Below are 20816 nucleotides of genomic sequence, written 5' to 3'. Positions count from 1 at the left end.
AATGATAATGGGAGCCCTTTGACTGAACTTTGTATAGAAAGGGGTTTAGTTATAGGTAATACATATTTTAAGAAAAAGAGGATAAATAAGTATACAAGATATGATGTAGGGCGAAATGACAGTAGTTTGTTGGATTATGTATTGGTAGATAAAAGACTGTTGAGTAGACTTCAGGATGTACATGTTTATAGAGGGGCCACAGATATATCAGATCACTTTCTAGTTGTAGCTACACTGAGAGTAAAAGGTAGATGGGATACAAGGAGAATAGAAGCATCAGGGAAGAGAGAGGTGAAGGTTTATAAACTAAAAGAGGAGGCAGTTAGGGTAAGATATAAACAGCTATTGGAGGATAGATGGGCTAATGAGAGCATAGGCAATGGGGTCGAAGAGGTATGGGGTAGGTTTAAAAATGCGAGGGTCTTGGCAAGAGGCGTGGAGTTAAAAGATAAAGAATCACACACAAAGTGGGAGTTGTCACAGCTGCTCTTTGCTGATGACACTGTGCTCTTGGGAGATTCTGAAGAGAAGTTGCAGAGATTGGTGGATGAATTTGGTAGGGTGTGCAAAAGAAGAAAATTAAAGGTGAATACAGGAAAGAGTAAGGTTATGAGGATAACAAAAAGATTAGGTGATGAAAGATTGAATATCAGATTGGAGGGAGAGAGTATGGAGGAGGTGAACGTATTCAGATATTTGGGAGTGGACGTGTCAGCGGATGGGTCTATGAAAGATGAGCTGAATCATAGAATTGATGAGGGAAAAAGAGTGAGTGGTGCACTTAGGAGTCTGTGGAGACAAAGAACTTTGTCCTTGGAGGCAAAGAGGGGAATGTATGAGAGTATAGTTTTACCAACGCTCTTATATGGGTGTGAAGCATGGGTGATGAATGTTGCAGCGAGGAGAAGGCTGGAGGCAGTGGAGATGTCATGTCTGAGGGCAATGTGTGGTGTGAATATAATGCAGAGAATTCGTAGTTTGGAAGTTAGGAGGAGGTGCGGGATTACCAAAACTGTTGTCCAGAGGGCTGAGGAAGGGTTGTTGAGGTGGTTCGGACATGTAGAGAGAATGAAGCGAAACAGAATGACTTCAAGAGTGTATCAGTCAGTAGTGGAAGGAAGGCGGGGTAGGGGTCGGCCTAGGAAGGGTTGGAGGGAGGGGGTAAAGGAGGTTTTGTGTGCGAGGGGCTTGGACTTCCAGCAGGCATGCGTGAGCGTGTTTGATAGGAGTGAATGGAGACAAATGGTTTTTAATACTTGACGTGCTGTTGGAGTGTGAGCAAAGTAACATTTATGAAGGGATTCAGGGAAACCGGCAGGCCGGACTTGAGTCCTGGAGATGGGAAGTACAGTGCCTGCACTCTGAAGGAGGGGTGTTAATGTTGCAGTTTAAAAACTGTAGTGTAAAGCACCCTTCTGGCAAGACAGTGATGGAGTGAATGATGGTGAAAGTTTTTCTTTTTCGGGCCACCCTGCCTTGGTGGGAATCGGCCGGTGTGATAATAAAAAAAAAAAAATATTAAAAATGTAGTGTTAGAGTGTTCAGCAGAAGTTTGTGGTTACAGGAAAGTGGGTGCGGGAGGGAAGAGGAGCGATTGGTGGAATGATGATGTAAAGAGAGTAGTAAGGGAGAAAAAGTTAGCATATGAGAAGTTTTTACAAAATAGAAGTGATGCAAGGAGGGAAGAGTATATGGAGAAAAAGAGAGAGGTTAAGAGAGTGGTGAAGCAATGTAAAAAGAGAGCAAATGAGAGAGTGGGTGAGATGTTATCAACAAATTTTGTTGAAAATAAGAAAAAGTTTTGGAGTGAGATTAACAAGTTAAGAAAGCCTAGAGAACAAATGGATTTGTCAGTTAAAAATAGGAGAGGAGAGTTATTAAATGGAGAGTTAGAGGTATTGGGAAGATGGAGGGAATATTTTGAGGAATTGTTAAATGTTGATGAAGATAGGGAAGCTGTGATTTCGTGTATAGGGCAAGGAGGAATAACATCTTGTAGGAGTGAGGAAGAGCCAGTTGTGAGTGTGGGGGAAGTTCGTGAGGCAGTAGGTAAAATGAAAGAGGGTAAGGCAGCCGGGATTGATGGGATAAAGATAGAAATGTTAAAAGCAGGTGGGGATATAGTTTTGGAGTGGTTGGTGCAATTATTTAATAAATGTATGGAAGAGGGTAAGGTACCTAGGGATTGGCAGAGAGCATGCATAGTTCCTTTGTATAAAGGCAAAGGGGATAAAAGAGAGTGCAAAAATTATAGGGGGATAAGTCTGTTGAGTATACCTGGTAAAGTGTATGGTAGAGTTATAATTGAAAAAATTAAGAGTAAGACGGAGAATAGGATAGCAGATGAACAAGGAGGCTTTAGGAAAGGTAGGGGGTGTGTGGACCAGGTGTTTACAGTGAAACATATAAGTGAACAGTATTTAGATAAGGCTAAAGAGGTCTTTGTGGCATTTATGGATTTGGAAAAGGCGTATGACAGGGTGGATAGGGGGGCAATGTGGCAGATGTTGCAAGTGTATGGTGTAGGAGGTAGGTTACTGAAAGCAGTGAAGAGTTTTTACGAGGATAGTGAGGCTCAAGTTAGAGTATGTAGGAAAGAGGGAAATTTTTTCCCAGTAAAAGTAGGCCTTAGACAAGGATGTGTGATGTCACCGTGGTTGTTTAATATATTTATAGATGGGGTTGTAAGAGAAGTAAATGCGAGGGTCTTGGCAAGAGGCGTGGAGTTAAAAGATAAAGAATCACACACAAAGTGGGAGTTGTCACAGTTGCTCTTTGCTGATGACACTGTGCTCTTGGGAGATTCTGAAGAGAAGTTGCAGAGATTGGTGGATGAATTTGGTAGGGTGTGCAAAAGAAGAAAATTAAAGGTGAATACAGGAAAGAGTAAGGTTATGAGGATAACAAAAAGATTAGGTGATGAAAGATTGGATATCAGATTGGAGGGAGAGAGTATGGAGGAGGTGAACGTATTCAGATATTTGGGAGTGGACGTGTCAGCGGATGGGTCTATGAAAGATGAGGTGAATCATAGAATTGATGAGGGAAAAAGAGTGAGTGGTGCACTTAGGAGTCTGTGGAGACAAAGAACTTTGTCCTTGGAGGCAAAGAGGGGAATGTATGAGAGTATAGTTTTACCAACGCTCTTATATGGGTGTGAAGCGTGGGTGATGAATGTTGCAGCGAGGAGAAGGCTGGAGGCAGTGGAGATGTCATGTCTGAGGGCAATGTGTGGTGTGAATATAATGCAGAGAATTCGTAGTTTGGAAGTTAGGAGGAGGTGCGGGATTACCAAAACTGTTGTCCAGAGGGCTGAGGAAGGGTTGTTGAGGTGGTTCGGACATGTAGAGAGAATGGAGCGAAACAGAATGACTTCAAGAGTGTATCAGTGTGTAGTGGAAGGAAGGCGGGGTAGGGGTCGGCCTAGGAAAGGTTGGAGGGAGGGGGTAAAGGAGGTTTTGTGTGCGAGGGGCTTGGACTTCCAGCAGGCATGCATGAGCGTGTTTGATAGGAGTGAATGGAGACAAATGATTTTTAATACTTGACGTGCTGTTGGAGTGTGAGCAAAGTAACATTTATGAAAGGATTCAGGGAAACCGGCAGGCCGGACTTGAGTCCTGGAGATGGGAAGTACAGTGCCTGCACTCTGAAGGAGGGGTGTTAATGTTGCAGTTTAAAAACTGTAGTATAAAGCACCCTTCTGGCAAGACAGTGATGGAGTGAATGATTGTGAAAGTTTTTCTTTTTCGGGCCACCCTGCCTTGGTGGGAATCGGCCAGTGTGATAATAATAAATATATATATATATATATATATATAGGTAGTAGGTTGGTAGACAGCAACCACCCAGGGAAGTACTACCGTCCTGCCAGATGACTGTGAAACAAAAACCTGTAATTGTTTTGCATGATGGTAGGATTGCTGGTTTCTTTTTCTGTCTCATAAACACGCTAAGATAACAGGGATATCTTGCTACTCCTACTAACACTTTGGTCACACTTCACAGACACGCACATGCATATATATATATACATACATCTAGGTTTTTCTCCTTTTTCTAAATAGCTCTTGTTCTTTTTTATTTCTTCTATTGTCCATGGGGAAGTGGAAAAGAATCTTTCCTCCGTAAGCCATGCGTGTCGTATGAGGCGACTAAAATGCCGGGAGCAATGGGCTAGTAACCCCTTCTCCTGTATACAATTACTAAAAAAGAGAAGAAGAAAAACTTTATAAAACTGGGTTGCTTAAATGTGCGTGGATGTAGTGCGGATGACAAGAAACAGATGATTGCTGATGTTATGAATGAAAAGAAGTTGGATGTCCTGGCCCTAAGCGAAACAAAGCTGAAGGGGGTAGGAGAGTTTCAGTGGGGGGAAATAAATGGGATTAAATCTGGAGTATCTGAGAGAGTTAGAGCAAAGGAAGGGGTAGCAGTAATGTTAAATGATCAGTTATGGAAGGAGAAAAGAGAATATGAATGTGTAAATTCAAGAATTATGTGGATTAAAGTAAAGGTTGGATGCGAGAAGTGGGTCATAATAAGCGTGTATGCACCTGGAGAAGAGAGGAATGCAGAGGAGAGAGAGAGATTTTGGGAGATGTTAAGTGAATGTATAGGAGCCTTTGAACCAAGTGAGAGAGTAATTGTGGTAGGGGACTTGAATGCTAAAGTAGGAGAAACTTTTAGAGAGGGTGTGGTAGGTAAGTTTGGGGTGCCAGGTGTAAATGATAATGGGAGCCCTTTGATTGAACTTTGTATAGAAAGGGGTTTAGTTATAGGTAATACATATTTTAAGAAAAAGAGGATAAATAAGTATACACGATATGATGTAGGGCGAAATGACAGTAGTTTGTTGGATTATGTATTGGTAGATAAAAGACTGTTGAGTAGACTTCAGGATGTACATGTTTATAGAGGGGCCACAGATATATCAGATCACTTTCTAGTTGTAGCTACACTGAGAGTAAAAGGTAGATGGGATACAAGGAGAATAGAAGCATCAGGGAAGAGAGAGGTGAAGGTTTATAAACTAAAAGAGGAGGCAGTTAGGGTAAGATATAAACAGCTATTGGAGGATAGATGGGCTAATGAGAGCATAGGCAATGGGGTCGAAGAGGTATGGGGTAGGTTTAAAAATGTAGTGTTAGAGTGTTCAGCAGAAGTTTGTGGTTACAGGAAAGTGGGTGCAGGAGGGAAGAGGAGCGATTGGTGGAATGATGATGTAAAGAGAGTAGTAAGGGAGAAAAAGTTAGCATATGAGAAGTTTTTACAAAGTAGAAGTGATGCAAGGAGGGAAGAGTATATGGAGAAAAAGAGAGAGGTTAAGAGAGTGGTGAAGCAATGTAAAAAGAGAGCAAATGAGAGAGTGGGTGAGATGTTATCAACAAATTTTGTTGAAAATAAGAAAAAGTTTTGGAGTGAGATTAACAAGTTAAGAAAGCCTAGAGAACAAATGGATTTGTCAGTTAAAAATAGGAGAGGAGAGTTATTAAATGGAGAGTTAGAGGTATTGGGAAGATGGAAGGAATATTTTGAGGAATTGTTAAATGTTGATGAAGATAGGGAAGCTGTGATTTCGTGTATAGGGCAAGGAGGAATAACATCTTGTAGGAGTGAGGAAGAGCCAGTTGTGAGTGTGGGGGAAGTTCGTGAGGCAGTAGGTAAAATGAAAGGGGGTAAGGCAGCCGGGATTGATGGGATAAAGATAGAAATGTTAAAAGCAGGTGGGGATATAGTTTTGGAGTGGTTGGTGCAATTGTTTAATAAATGTATGGAAGAGGGTAAGGTACCTAGGGATTGGCAGAGAGCATGCATAGTTCCTTTGTATAAAGGCAAAGGGGATAAAAGAGAGTGCAAAAATTATAGGGGGATAAGTCTGTTGAGTGTACCTGGTAAAGTGTATGGTAGAGTTATAATTGAAAGAATTAAGAGTAAGACGGAGAATAGGATAGCAGATGAACAAGGAGGCTTTAGGAAAGGTAGGGGGTGTGTGGACCAGGTGTTTACAGTGAAACATATAAGTGAACAGTATTTAGATAAGGCTAAAGAGGTCTTTGTGGCATTTATGGATTTGGAAAAGGCGTATGACAGGGTGGATAGGGGGGCAATGTGGCAGATGTTGCAAGTGTATGGTGTAGGAGGTAGGTTACTGAAAGCAGTGAAGAGTTTTTACGAGGATAGTGAGGCTCAAGTTAGAGTATGTAGGAAAGAGGGAAATTTTTTCCCAGTAAAAGTAGGCCTTAGACAAGGATGTGTGATGTCACCGTGGTTGTTTAATATATTTATAGATGGGGTTGTAAGAGAAGTAAATGCGAGGGTCTTGGCAAGAGGCGTGGAGTTAAAAGATAAAGAATCACACACAAAGTGGGAGTTGTCACAGCTGCTCTTTGCTGATGACACTGTGCTCTTGGGAGATTCTGAAGAGAAGTTGCAGAGATTGGTGGATGAATTTGGTAGGGTGTGCAAAAGAAGAAAATTAAAGGTGAATACAGGAAAGAGTAAGGTTATGAGGATAACAAAAAGATTAGGTGATGAAAGATTGAATATCAGATTGGAGGGAGAGAGTATGGAGGAGGTGAACGTATTCAGATATTTGGGAGTGGACGTGTCAGCGGATGGGTCTATGAAAGATGAGGTGAATCATAGAATTGATGAGGGAAAAAGAGTGAGTGGTGCACTTAGGAGTCTGTGGAGACAAAGAACTTTGTCCTTGGAGGCAAAGAGGGGAATGTATGAGAGTATAGTTTTACCAACGCTCTTATATGGGTGTGAAGCGTGGGTGATGAATGTTGCAGCGAGGAGAAGGCTGGAGGCAGTGGAGATGTCATGTCTGAGGGCAATGTGTGGTGTGAATATAATGCAGAGAATTCGTAGTTTGGAAGTTAGGAGGAGGTGCGGGATTACCAAAACTGTTGTCCAGAGGGCTGAGGAAGGGTTGTTGAGGTGGTTCGGACATGTAGAGAGAATGGAGCGAAACAGAATGACTTCAAGAGTGTATCAGTCTGTAGTGGAAGGAAGGCGGGGTAGGGGTCGGCCTAGGAAGGGTTGGAGGGAGGGGGTAAAGGAGGTTTTGTGTGCGAGGGGCTTGGACTTCCAGCAGGCATGCTTGAGCGTGTTTGATAGGAGTGAATGGAGACAAATGGTTTTTAATACTTGACGTGCTGTTGGAGTGTGAGCAAAGTAACATTTATGAAGGGATTCAGGGAAACCGGCAGGCCGGACTTGAGTCCTGGAGATGGGAAGTACAGTGCCTGCACTCTGAAGGAGGGGTGTTAATGTTGCAGTTTAAAAACTGTAGTGTAAAGCACCCTTCTGGCAAGACAGTGATGGAGTGAATGATGGTGAAAGTTTTTCTTTTTCGGGCCACCCTGCCTTGGTGGGAATCGGCCGGTGTGATAATAAAAAAAAAAAAAAAAAAATATATATATATATATATATATATATATATATATATATATATATATATATATATATATATATATACACAGTGGACCCTCGACCAACGATGTCATCGATTAACGATAAATCTGACTAGCGATACATTTTAATGCAAAAATTTTGCCTCGACTAGTGCTTAAAAATCCGACCAGCGCTATTCGTTCCGTACCATACGCGTCCACTTTGGCCTGAGTGCGCCTCACTTGTCCCTTTGATGCCAGTGTTTACAAGCAAGCCAGCCACCGTGGTCGCTTCCAAACATACAACTGGAACATTTCATATTATCACAGCTTCTAGTGCCAACCCTACAGCAAAAAGGGTGAGAATTACTATGGAGATGAAGAAAGAGATCATTGATAAATATGAAAGTGGAGTGCGTATCTCTGAGCTGGTCAGGTTGTATAATAAACCCCAATCAACCATCACTACTATTGTGGGCAAGAAAACGGCAATCAAGGAAGCTGTTCTTGCCAAAGGTGCAACTATGTTTTCGAAACTGAGATCGCAAGTGATAGAAGATGTTGAGAGACTTTTATTGGTGTGGATAAACGAGAAACAGATAGCAGGAGACAGCATCTCTCAAGCGATCATATGTGAAAAGGCTAGGAAGTTGCATGATGATTTAATTAGAAAAATGCCAGCAACTAGTGATGTGAGTGAATTTAAGGCCAGCAAAGGTTGGTTTGAGAGATTTAAGAAGCGTAGTGGCATTCATAGTGTGATAAGGCATGGTGAGGCTGCCAGTTCGGACCACAAATCGGCTGAAAAATATGTGCAGGACTTCAAGGAGTACATAGACAGTGAAGGACTGAAACCTGAACAAGTGTTTAATTGTGACGAAACAGGCCTGTTTTGGAAGAAAATGCCAAGCAGGACGTACATTACTCAGGAGGAAAAGGCACTCCCAGGACATAAGCCTATGAAAGACAGGCTTACTCTGTTGATGTGTGCCAATGCTAGTGGTGATTGCAAAGTGAAGCCTTTATTGGTGTATCACTCTGAAACTCCCAGAGTGTTCAGGAAAAACAATGTCCTCAAGGCTAATTTGTGTGTGCTGTGGAGGGCAAACAGTAAGGCATGGGTCACTAGGGACTTTTTCTATGACTGGTTACATCATGCATTTGCCCCCAAATAACTGCTGCAGCATATGGGCGCCTGGCAAACCTGAGAATAGCATTCCGATACCTTAATAAGGAATCGTTTAAGTCACTGTACAATGTGTATGTTAGGCCCATACTGGAGTATGCAGCACCAGTCTGGAACCCACACCTGGTCAAGCACGTCAAGAAGTTAGAGAAAGTACAAGGGTTTGCAACAAGGCTAGTCCCAGAGCTAAGGGGAATGTCGTACGAGGAAAAGTTGAGGGAAATCGGACTGACGACACTGGAGGACAGAAGGGTCAGGGGAGACATGATAACGACATACAACATACTGCGGGGAATAGACAAGGTGGACAGATATAGGATGTTCCAGAGAGGGGACACAGGGACAAGGGGTCACAACTGGAAGCTGAAGACTCAGACAAGTCACAGGGACATTAGGAAGTATTTCTTCAGTCATAGAGTTGTCAGGAAGTGGAATAGCCTAGCAAGTGAAGTAGTGGAGGCAGGAACCATACATAGTTTTAAGAAGAGGTATGATACAGCTCAGGAAGCAGAGAGAGAGAGGACCTAGTAGCGATCAGTGAAGAGGGGGGCCAGGAGCTGAGTCTCGACCCCTGCAACCACAGTTAGTTGAGTACACACACATACATACATACATAAAGTAAACCGTCATTTAGCACGGTAGTTATGTTCCTGAAAATGCCATGTTAGGTAAAATCGTGTTAGATGAACTGAAGAACTTTTGGGAAAAATAGGGTTACTTTCCTGGGAGCCCCCCCAAAAGCCAAACAACTTTGTTTTAGACCTCTACATCTTACAAAAATAAAAGTGAATATGTAGTTGTAGTTCATTGTTGTGATGTTACACAAATAACCCGCACATAAAAGACAGAAGCTTACGACGACGTTTCGGTCCGACTTGGACCATTGACAAAGTCACACTAACAGAGGTGGAGCAGGATGGCTATATATAGGCAGGAAGAGGTGGAGGTAGTAGTAGTGGTAGTAGTAGTAGTAGTAGTAGTAGTACAAGAATTGTATATAATACCGACAGGATGAAATGACACATGCACAACACCCGGGCATCCCCACCGTAGACGTTTCGCGAAACGTCTACGGTGGGGATGCCCGGGTGTTGTGCATGTGTCATTTCATCCTGTCGGTATTATATACAATTCTTGTACTACTACTACTACTACTACTTGGCGAAACGTCTACGGTGGGGATGCCCGGGTGTTGTGCATGTGTCATTTCATCCTGTCGGTATTATATACAATTCTTGTACTACTACTACTACTACTACTACTACCACTACTACTACCTCCACCTCTTCCTGCCTATATATAGCCGTCCTGCTCCACCTCTGTTAGTGTGACTTTGTCAATGGTCCAAGTCGGACCGAAACGTCGTCGTAAGCTTCTGTCTTTTATGTGCGGGTTATTTGTGTATCGTTCCAGTCACGGTATTGTGCCTTTTTGTTATTTATTGTTGTGATGTATTATGTTGTTTTTACAGGTGATAAATCAATGCGTAAGAGCATTTCTGTTGATCTTAAAATGTTTTATTGCTTCAGGTATGCTAGCCACCACTTGGCTAGAAGAAGCTTCAAATGCCAATTTAATTTAAAATCTCCAAATTTTAAATAGTATGTTAGCATATGAAAAAATATTTAACATGTGTGAATGGTTTTTTATCAGATATTTCAAGTACAGGTGGGCCCTGCTTAATACAGCAGGTAAGATTCTGGGTTACTACTGTGAAGCGAAAATCACTTTACGCCAGTTAAACAGCCTTTTTTCACTTTCAGATGCATATAAAAAGCTGATAACATGTTTACGCTGAGATATTATTTATTTGCAGTGAAACCAATCTTAAATGCAAGCAGTGCCTACCCGAGACTGAAGACCTTGGTCAGGATACTAGTCTCATCGGAGCATTCCAGGGAGAGATTCACTGTGAACCTCCCAACAACCAGCTCAACAAGTTTGATGGAACTCTACACTGGGAGGGCAATATGTAAGTTATTATTATTTTCATTTAGTAATCCCTACACTGCTCTTTTACATCTAGAGAAGGGTTAAAGATGTTTTGTGTGCAAAGGGCTTGGACATGCAGCAGACATGTGTGAGCTTGTTAGATAGGAGTAAATGGAGACAGCTGGTTTTTGGGACCTGATGAGCTATTGAAGTGTGAGCAGGGTAATATTTTGTAAAGGGATTCATTAGCCGGACTTGAGTTCTGGAGGTGGGAAGTACAATGACTGATATCGGATGTTTGTAGTGATATCTAAACTGTCATATCTGAGCACCTTCAGAAACAGTGATTATGTGTGAATGATGGTGAAAGTGTGTCTTTTTTGAGTCACTGTGTCTTGGTGGGATATGGCCAGTGTGGGATTAAAAGATAAAGAATCTAAAACAAAGTTGGAGTTGTCACAGTTGCTCTTTGCTGATGACATTGTGCCTTTAGGAGATTCTGAAGAGAAGTTGCAAAAGTTGGTGGATAAGTTTGGTAGGGTATGCAAAAGAAGGAAATTAAAAGTGAGTATAGGAAAGAGTAAGGTAATGATAACAAAAGATTGGGTATCAGATTGGAGGGAGAGTATATGGAGGAGGTGAATGTTTTCAGATATTTGGGACTGGACGTGTCAGCAGATGGGCCTATGAAAGATGAGGTGAACAGTAGAATTGACGAGGGGAAAAAGGTGAGTGGTGCACTGAGGAGTCTGTGGAGACAAAGAGCTTTATCCATGAAAGCAAAGAGGGGAATGTATGAGAGTATAGTTATACCAGCACTCTTATATGGGTATGAAGCATGAGTGATGAATGTTGCAATGAGGAGGAGGCTGGAGGCAGTGGAGATGTCATGTCTGAGGGCAATGTGTGGTGTGAATATAATGCAGAGAATCTATAGTGTGGAGATGAGGAGGAGGTGCAGGATTACCAAAACTATTATCCAGAGGGTTGAGGAGGGGTTATCGAGGTGGTTCAGATATGTAGAGAGGTTGGAACAAAATAGAATGACTTTGAGAGTGTATAAATCTGTAGTGGAGGGAAGGTGGGGTAGGGGTCTGCTTAGGAAAGGTTGGAAGGAGGGGTAAAGGAGGTTTTGTGTGCAAGGGGCTTGGACTTCGAGCAAATATACATAAGCATATTAGATAGGAGCGAATGGAGACAAATGGTTTTTAATACTTGACGTGCTGTTGGAGTGTGAGCAAGGTAGCATTTATGAAGGGATTCAGGGAAACTTGGAGATGGGAAGTACAGTGCCTGCACTCTGAAGGAAGGGGTGTTAATGTTGCAATTTTATAATTGTAGTGTAAGCACACCTCTGGCAAGCCAGTGATAGAGTGAATGATGACAGTTTTCTTTTTCAGGCTACACTGCCTTGGTGGGAAATGGCTGATGTGTTAATAAAAAAATATATATATAATGTGTATGTATATATGTATGTGTATACATATATACATACATAGCTCCTGGCCCTGCCTCTTTGCTAGTTGCTACTAGCTTCACCCCCTCCCTGCTCCAAGAGTCTTATCATACCTCTTCTTAAAGTTATATATGGCTTATGCCTCCACTATTTCACTCTCCAGATTGTTCCACTTCCTGATAATTCTATGGCTATGACTCCTTTGAGTTTTTAACGTCTAGTTGTGTCCCCTTGTTCCTATGCCCCATCTCAGAAACATTCTGGCCCTGTTCACCTTGTCAGTTCCTCTCAGTATTTTATACATGTCTCCCTATTCCTCCTGTCCTCCAGTGTCATCAGGTTGAGTTCCCTTAACCTCTTCTCATGGGACATACTCCTTAGCTCCTGGACTGGTCTTGTTGAAAACTTTTCCACTTTCTCTAATCTCTTGACATGTTTGACCAGGTGTGGGTTCCATACTGGTTCTGTATATTCTAATATGAGCCTGACATACACGATGTACAGTGTCATGAATTACTCCTTGTTTAGATATCTTAAATTTGCCAGGCACCCATATGCTGCAGCGGTCATTTGGTTGATGTGCGCTTCAGGAGATGTGCTGTGTGTTTGTGGGGGGGGGATGGGGGGAGAGTTGATTATGTTTGAGTGAGTGAGAAAAAGAAACTAGTGGTTTTCAATGGACACACCCTGGAGTGTAAGCAAGGTAACATTTATGAAGAGATTCACGGGAAACAAGTTAGCTGGACTTCAGTCCTTTAGGTGGAAGGATGGGGATGTTTCAGGTGAAGGGTAATCTTAATTGTGATGTCAGCACACTTCTGGCAAAACAACAACTGAATGAGTAATGATAGGGACTTCAGTAACTGATATATTGACAATGAGAGTACATCTTATTGTCTACAGTACATAAGCATGAAACCATCTTAGTAATGTTTTTTTATTTCAGACATTCACTGGACAATGACAAGATTCTACTAAGGGGTTGTATACTGCGCAACACAAACTGGTGCTACGGTGTTGTTATATTTGCTGGCAAAGACACTAAACTTATGATGAATTCTGGCAAAACAAAGTTTAAACGCACAAGTATTGATAGATTGTTAAATTTCATTATTTTAGGGGTAAGTTAATTGATTTTGTAAGTTAGGAAAAGCTGCTTTTTTTAATGTATATATATTAAAATTTTCTTATTGTTGAATGACTAATGTGGATATAAAAAAAAATTCTGAATTCAATAGTTGTACTTATAGCTGTGGTTTGTATTAAGCTTCGTATTTTTCCTTTCAGATTGTATTTTTTCTACTCTCCATGTGCCTATTTTGCACAGTAGCTTGTGGTATTTGGGAAATGCTTACAGGTAAGCTACTCACTTGCTCTCTGGAAAAAAAAATTTAGCTGTAAATATCTAGGTAGTAGGTTCGTAGACAGTACCTGCCCAGGGAGGTAATTAGTACATGGTTGAGCAATCTTCAGCAAAATATTCAGTATCGAAATTGAGACATCATTGGTGCTTTTTGTGTTGCTTTTGAGAAAATGGTAGGTATTAAGTACAGCTTTTCTGGTTAATTTTGGGTGATGAGGAGATTTCTAAGTAGGGACTTAAATTGATTTACTGGCACAGGTCCTTTAGTGTGTTCTGGTAATGTATTCCAGATCTTTGGGCCCTTTACATGCATTGCATTTTTGCACAGGGAGAAATGGACACCAGGGACATCGAAGAGTGGTATTATGGTTGTGTGTTCTGTTGTAGTTAGCAAGTAGGAGTTTGAGAGGAGGGTTTATATTTGAGTATAGTTTTCTGTGCATGTAGCAGGCACAATAATAAGTGTGGATGTTTTGTATATTGAGTAAGTTAAGGCTCTTGAAAAGCAAAGGAGTATGCTGTCTGCTACAGGAGTTTGTAATCAATCACACTGCAGTTTTTTGTTGGGTTATTAAAAGTTTAAGGTGATTTGCTGTGGTTGAGCCCCATGCACAAATACCATAGGTGAGGTAAGGGTAGATGAGTGAGTGGTATAGTGCAAGAAGAGCTGATTGGGGGTACATAGTACCGTATCGTTGAGAGGATGCTTACTGTTTTGGAGACTTTCTTGGATATTTACTGTACATGAGTTTGGAATTTGAGATTGCAGCCTAGGTGGAGACTTAGAAATTTGCCCTCTGTGTGTCTAGTAATGGGTGAACCATTTATCAGTATGTTAAGCTGTACATTTGTAGCTATGTTTCCAAACAGCATAAAATAGGTTTTGTCTATATTGAGAGTAAGTTTGTTGGTAGTCATCCAAGTAGATATTTTTAGTAGTTTGGCATTTTCAGTGTCTGTTAGCATAGTTGGGTTTGGGTGAGAGAAGACATAAATAGTGTCATCTGCAAATAAAATGGGTTTAAGGAGTTTAGATGCATTTGGAAGGCCATTGATGTAAATGAGAAAGAGAAATGGGCCAAGGACACTCCCCTGTGGGACTTCAACAAGAACTGGTTGTGTAGTGGAGTTAGCTCCATTTGTATATATATACTGGGTTCTGTTGCTAAGATAAGATTTTAGGTAATCAAGAGAGTGTCCTCTGGCCCCCTTCTCCTGTATATATTTCTAAATTTAAAAGGAGAAACTTTTGTTTTTTCTCGTGGGCCACCCTGCCTCGTTGGGATACGGCCAGTGCATTGAAAGAAGAAGAAAAGCTATAAATATATATCCCAGGAAACATAAGAACTTTTAACATTGACTCATAAGAGAAACCAGTCTGTGATGACGACTTGATCTATAAGTCATTGTTAAGGCAATGTCTACCTGCTGAGATGTAGTGTTTTTCTTTTTTTAAGCCAGTGAATAAGTTTCCTTCTTAGGATTGCCCTGTTTGGTAGGAAATGGCCAATGTGGCAAAAAATATCTAATAGGAAGTGCAACCCATTCTCTTAATAACAGTCAGATGGTTCATTGTTCATGAACTATAGACATTTATTATCTGACTGTATTTTCTTGTGTGTTTGGTGGATCCCCTGTTTACTGTTTGTGCTTCAAAACCTTTTATCACCTTTATGTGATGTTTTATTTATTGGCATTGTCTTATGTTAATATTGTTATAATTGGTTAACTTTTATTGATAGATGGCAGTCTGACCTTACTAAACCTAACCTAACCTAGCTTAGTCAAGCCTAAGCTAAATAAGATAATTAAGAAATTTGCTGAACATTGTATGTGAAATGTTGACATAGTATTTATGAGGATGGATTAAAAAGTGATAAAATATTGAATATTACAGGCCAGTACTTCAGAGTGTACTTGCCTTGGGACTCACTGATACCACCAGATCCTGCAGGTGGTGCTACTGTGATAGCCCTTCTGGTCTTCTTCTCTTATACTATTGTCCTTAACACCGTGGTGCCTATTTCACTATATGTTAGGTAAGTATCATTCATCATCAAGGACTTAATAAAAATTGTGTAAATGTAATAATAAATTTTTTGCAATTCTTAGTTTGCCTAGTGTAACTTCAAGGATTCAGATATCTGAATTTGCCATCTTTAGAACTGATTTTGTTATGGTCTTACTGGCAATGCAATATTTTGTAAGCTCTTGACTAACTACAGAGAGAGTAGAAAGCTACAGTGGCATTTACAGATTTAGTTATTTGTGTGTTTATTCTTGTTTTAAGCTTAAAAAGTTTAAATTTCTCATCATTTTTATCATTCTGGGATATTGATACTATTTAATTGCAGAATACTGTAGTTAAAAAATTCTCAGTACAGTAGGGCCCCGCTTTATGGCATTTAGCTCTACGGCGTTCCACTAATATGGACATTTCAGATCATGACCAAAACTCACTGTATGGCTCTCCCTACCTGACTTTCTAATACGGTCACCGCGTCCCACCCGGTTTGTTTACATTCTCCGTGAACTCCGTGAGCACCACGTTTCTCCATTATGTCTGGAACCTTTCCAAAATTTCAAGTGTTTTAAAGTTATTTCATGTTTTATATATACTACTCTGATAATTATACGTATGTGTACCTGTACCTAAATAAACTGTGCTGGCATGCAGGTACACATTAAAATCACTAAGAGTGTCTTATTAATAATGATAACAATAATACGCAATAATAATCACACTGAAGCACATTAAATGTCGTATATTAGGTTAATACAGTGGCACCCCGGTTTTCATCCTTAATCCGTTTCAGAAGGTCGGTTGAAATCCTAAATGGACGAAAATCGAAGTAATATTTCCCATAATGTAAATCCAATTAATCCATTCCAGGCACCCAAAAATATTAATAAAAAATACATTTCATAGAGAATAACTAATTTTACATACCGAAAGCAATGAGAAATAAATATAAAGCACTATTTTTAATGGATAAATGAACATTTAAATCACTATTACATAACTTTATTGAAAACTCTTGTTGGCGTATGGAAGAAGGCGAGGAGGGGAGAGAGAGGAGAGGTTATTGTTTGGAAGGGGAATCCCCCTCCGAAAGGACTTCAGGTATCAAAGCCCTATCCTGTGTTGCTTCCCTTCTTTGTCTTTTACTGGCACTAGGACCAGCTTGAGAGTCACTGCACCCCTGTCACACAAAAAATCTGGCCTCTTTCTGGCATCTCTTTAAGATTTGCCTAAAATGGGACAAGACATTGTTTGTGATCTCTGTTCCGTTAGCATATTTACCCCTTTCACAACATCGGCTTCCTTGATTTTTGCTTTCTTTGCCAGGATGGAAGTGATTGTTGATTTGGACTTACCATACATCCTGGCAAGCTCGGCACACGTACACCACTTTCATATTTTGATACAAGCTCTTTCTTGAATTCTATCATGTTTCTTACCTTCTTTACCTAAGGGCTGGCACTCTGGACTTTCTGTGGCCCCATGGTGGCTTATTTCTCAGTTGCACTCAATAAACAAGCAACAAAAACAATGGATGAATGCACGGAGTATTGTTCACTCGACAAGTGACAGAGGCAGACTGAGTCAGGCGGTGGACCCGGTGGGCGGACACGTCTGATATGAACGATTTCCGAGTCGATGTACGAAACCAAAAGTAAAAATTTGCCGAAAAAGTGGTTGAAATCCGAATTGTACAATATTTGGACCGGATGAAAACCCGGAGTTTTACTGTATACACATTTTCAATAATCCATCTATGATATTTTTTCAAAATTATATAATAAACATGCTACATAACATATAAACATGATAAATACACCCAAAAGTAGAATAAATTAACATAAATATGAGATGTTTCTCTAGTCATCTTGCCAAAGTGCCGGAAAGAATAATGCTTTTTGTAGTTAACCTTTTCAGGGTCCAGAAGCCAAATTTCAAAGTGTGTACCAGGGTCCAAGAATTTTCTAAAAAAAAAATGATTTTTTCTTATGAAATGGTAGAGAATCTTTTTCTGAAGTTAATAAAACAAAAAGTAAGAAATTTGATGGAAAATTGACGAAATTATGCTCTCGCGAATTTTGATGTCAGCGATATTTACGAATCGGCGATTTTGCCGACTTTGACTCCCATTTTAGGCCAATTACGTTATTTCAGTTGACCAAATTCTTAGGTATTTCACTAGTATTATTTCTATTCTATCGAGTGAGCACAAGAAATCGCCCAGCCAACTGTTTCAACTACAAAATAAAGTGACCGGAAATTGGTAATTTGGCCAATTTAACACAAAGTTCAAAATATTTCAATTTCAAAATAGGGTCCAGAATAAACAATGCAGGCATTCCTGGCACAAAACTAACATTTCCTCTGTTCATTAGTTATGTTTTCAGGCTTTACAAATGAATTCCATTTTGATTTTTTATTCACATAATGAATTTTTATTCAAACGAAAAAATAGAAGATTTACTGTTATGCAGTATTGTAATAATTGTATAAATATCATCACCACATTTGTGAGTGTATATTAGACCTACCAGCTGGCATGTATTAGACGTGTGAGGTTGTTTGTTTACTCTTGAACATCGGCAAAAATTTAACATTTCCGTTACTTTGAGCTCAGTTTCAAGCCATTTCCAGTACTAAAACCAATCAAAATCATCTCTATTTCTGTAATATATCTTCAATTCTATCAAATGAGACAAAGAAATCACAAATACAACTATAAGAAACATATGAAAAAACACTGCAAAATCGCTGTTTTAATCGAAAATCATGGTCTCAGTTTTTTTCTCATTACACACTGTGCTGCAGGATTTGTTTTATGTGGTGCACACATACCACATAGATGTATTCTCTCATATCTAGGCCCAAATTTGCCACTCACAGCTTATCAGAGTGATCTGAGCTCATGGCGTACATCTACGGTTTGGACCCTCAATGTAAAGCCGTAGATCTACGACACTGACCTTGAAAGGGTTAAACACCAAAGAAAATGTGTACACAATAATATTACTGGGGGTAAAGAGAGAGAAAGCTTGCATTGTGTTGGAAGCTAAACAATATTTTATTTATTATTACAGTGGACCCCCGGTTCATGATATTAATCCGTTCCTGAGAGCTCATTGTAAACCAAAATTATCGGAAAGCGAATCAATTTTCCCCATAAGAAATAATGGAAATCAAATTAATCTGTGCAAGACACCCAAAAGTATGAAAAAAAACTTTTACCACATGAATATTAAGTTTAATGCAATAGAATAATTACAATAACAACATTAACAATAGAATAATTGACACTTACCTTTAATGAAGATCTGGTGATGATTGATGGGATGGGAGGAGGGGAGAGTGTTGAACCTATTGTTTAGAAGGGGAATCCCCCTCCATTAGGACTTGAGGCAGCTTGTCCTCCTGAGTAATGTAAGTCCTGCTTGGCAATTTCTTCCAAAACAGGCCTGTTTCGTCACAATTAAACACTTGTTCAGGTTTCAATCCTTCAGCCTCTATGTACTCCTTGAATTCATGCACATATTTTTCAGCTGCTTTGTGGTCTGAACTGGCAGCCTCACCATGCCTAATCACACTATGTATTCCACTACGATTCTTAAATCTTTCAAACCAACCTTTGCTGGCCTTAAATTCACTCACATCACCACTAGTTGCAGGCAATTTCTTTACCAAATCATCATGCAACTGCCTAGCCTTTTCACAAATGATCGCTTGAGTGATGCTATCTCCTGCTATCTGTTTTTCATTTATCCACACCGATAACAATCTCTCAACATTTTCTAACACTTGCGGTCGCTGTTTCGTAATCACAGTTGCACCTTTTGCAAGAACAGCTTCCTTGATTGCCATTTTCCTGCTCACTATAGTAGAGATGGTTGATTGGGGTTTACTATACAACCTGACCAGCTCCGATACACGCACTCCACATTCATACTTTGCAATTATCTCTTTCTTCATTTCAATAGTCATTAGCACCCTTGGTCTCGAAGGGTTGGCACTAGAAGCTTTCTTGGGGCCCATGGTGGCTTATTTTGCAGAAACAAGCACCAAAAACAGTGATTATATGGATAATATGGAATGTACCGAATGTATCCTTAGATGCGCGCACACTGGCTGTCTTGTAAACACTGGACACGTCTCATATGAATCGTATCGCATACCGGGTTTTGTAACGGGAACCGAGGCAAATTTTTGGCGATATAATGCATCGGTATCAGTGGTTCATTACTTTGTAATTTGTTCATGACTGTAACCATGTATAGGAGTGAAGCTGATTCATTACCTCTGTAACTTGCCATGATTAGTGACCAGATCTACCTGGAGTTCATTACCTTTGTAACTAGTTCAGCTATCATAACTTTGGGGTCCAGTCACTGGACCCATTATGTACCTTTGTAATCTTTTGACTACCGCCCACAGGATGGGTATGGGGTGCATAAAGATATTAAACTAAAGTGTGTGTGTGTGTGTGTGTGTGTGTGTGTGTGTGTGTGTGTGTGTGTGTGTGTGTGTGTGTGTGTGTGTGTGTGTGTGTGTGTGTGGTGTGTGTGACTCAACAATCAATATTTGCACCAATAACTCATTACAGTTGTGACCGGGTGTGGAAGTGTGAATTGCTCATTACTCTATAATTTGTTCATGATTGTAGCCAAAGTATAAACGTAAGTAACCATTCTACAGAATTCATTACCTTTGTAACTTGTGAGCTCATTACCTTTGTACCTAGTTCAGCTATCAAAACTTTGGGGGCCCAGTCCCTGGACCCATTACGTACCTCTGTAATCTGTAAATACCTTTGTAACTTGTCATGATTGTGACCAGACTTACCTGGAGTTCATTACCTTTGTAAATTGTGAGTTCATTACCTTTGTAAATTGTGAGTTCATTACCTTTGTAAATTTTGAGTTCATTACCTCTGTAACTTGCTCAGCTATCAAAACTTTGGAGTCCAGTCCCTGGACCATTTATGTACCTCTGTAATCTTTTGACTACCGCCCACAGGATGGGTATGGGGTGCATAATAAACATATTAAACTAACAAAACGGTTACTGGATTTATCGGATACCGATAGCATCGCGAACTGGGGGTCCACTGTATTATTATTATTATTATTATCATTATTATTATCATTATTATTATTATCATTATTATTATTATTATTATTATTATCATTATTATTATTATTATTATTATTATCATTATTATTATCATTATCATTATCATTATCATTACAGCCTCTCCTCACTTAATGACGGAATTTCATTCCTGATACCACGTCGTTAAACGAATTCATTGCTAAGTGAGGAGCATGCTATAATGGTAGTGAGTTTGTGTCAGCCATCTTTGATATTGTTTTAATGTCTCCTTTTCACCATTTATAACATTTCTGGTATATTTTAAAATGTGTGTACAGTAGTGTACTGTATACAGGAGGGCCCCACTTATACGGCGG

At 40.0% G+C, this 20816-nt stretch overlaps 1 protein-coding gene across 1 annotated transcript in view; it reads left to right on the top strand.

Annotated features, from left to right (window-relative positions):
* ATP8B (ATPase phospholipid transporting 8B) overlaps positions 1-20816 on the top strand; it is a gene marked incomplete in the record, with an annotated part of 560409 nt that overhangs the window by 343585 nt on the left and 196008 nt on the right. The window contains 4 exon segments of the mRNA XM_070095976.1: positions 10400-10555; positions 12918-13092; positions 13259-13328; positions 15232-15373. Of these exon segments, the coding sequence (XP_069952077.1) occupies positions 10400-10555; positions 12918-13092; positions 13259-13328; positions 15232-15373 (543 nt within the window).

Source organism: Cherax quadricarinatus, chromosome 51 (genome assembly GCF_038502225.1).
Source record: "Cherax quadricarinatus isolate ZL_2023a chromosome 51, ASM3850222v1, whole genome shotgun sequence".
NCBI lineage: Eukaryota > Metazoa > Arthropoda > Malacostraca > Decapoda > Parastacidae > Cherax > Cherax quadricarinatus.
The sequence above is the reverse complement of the archived record's forward strand: the minus strand, read 5'-3'. Positions and strand labels throughout refer to the sequence as shown.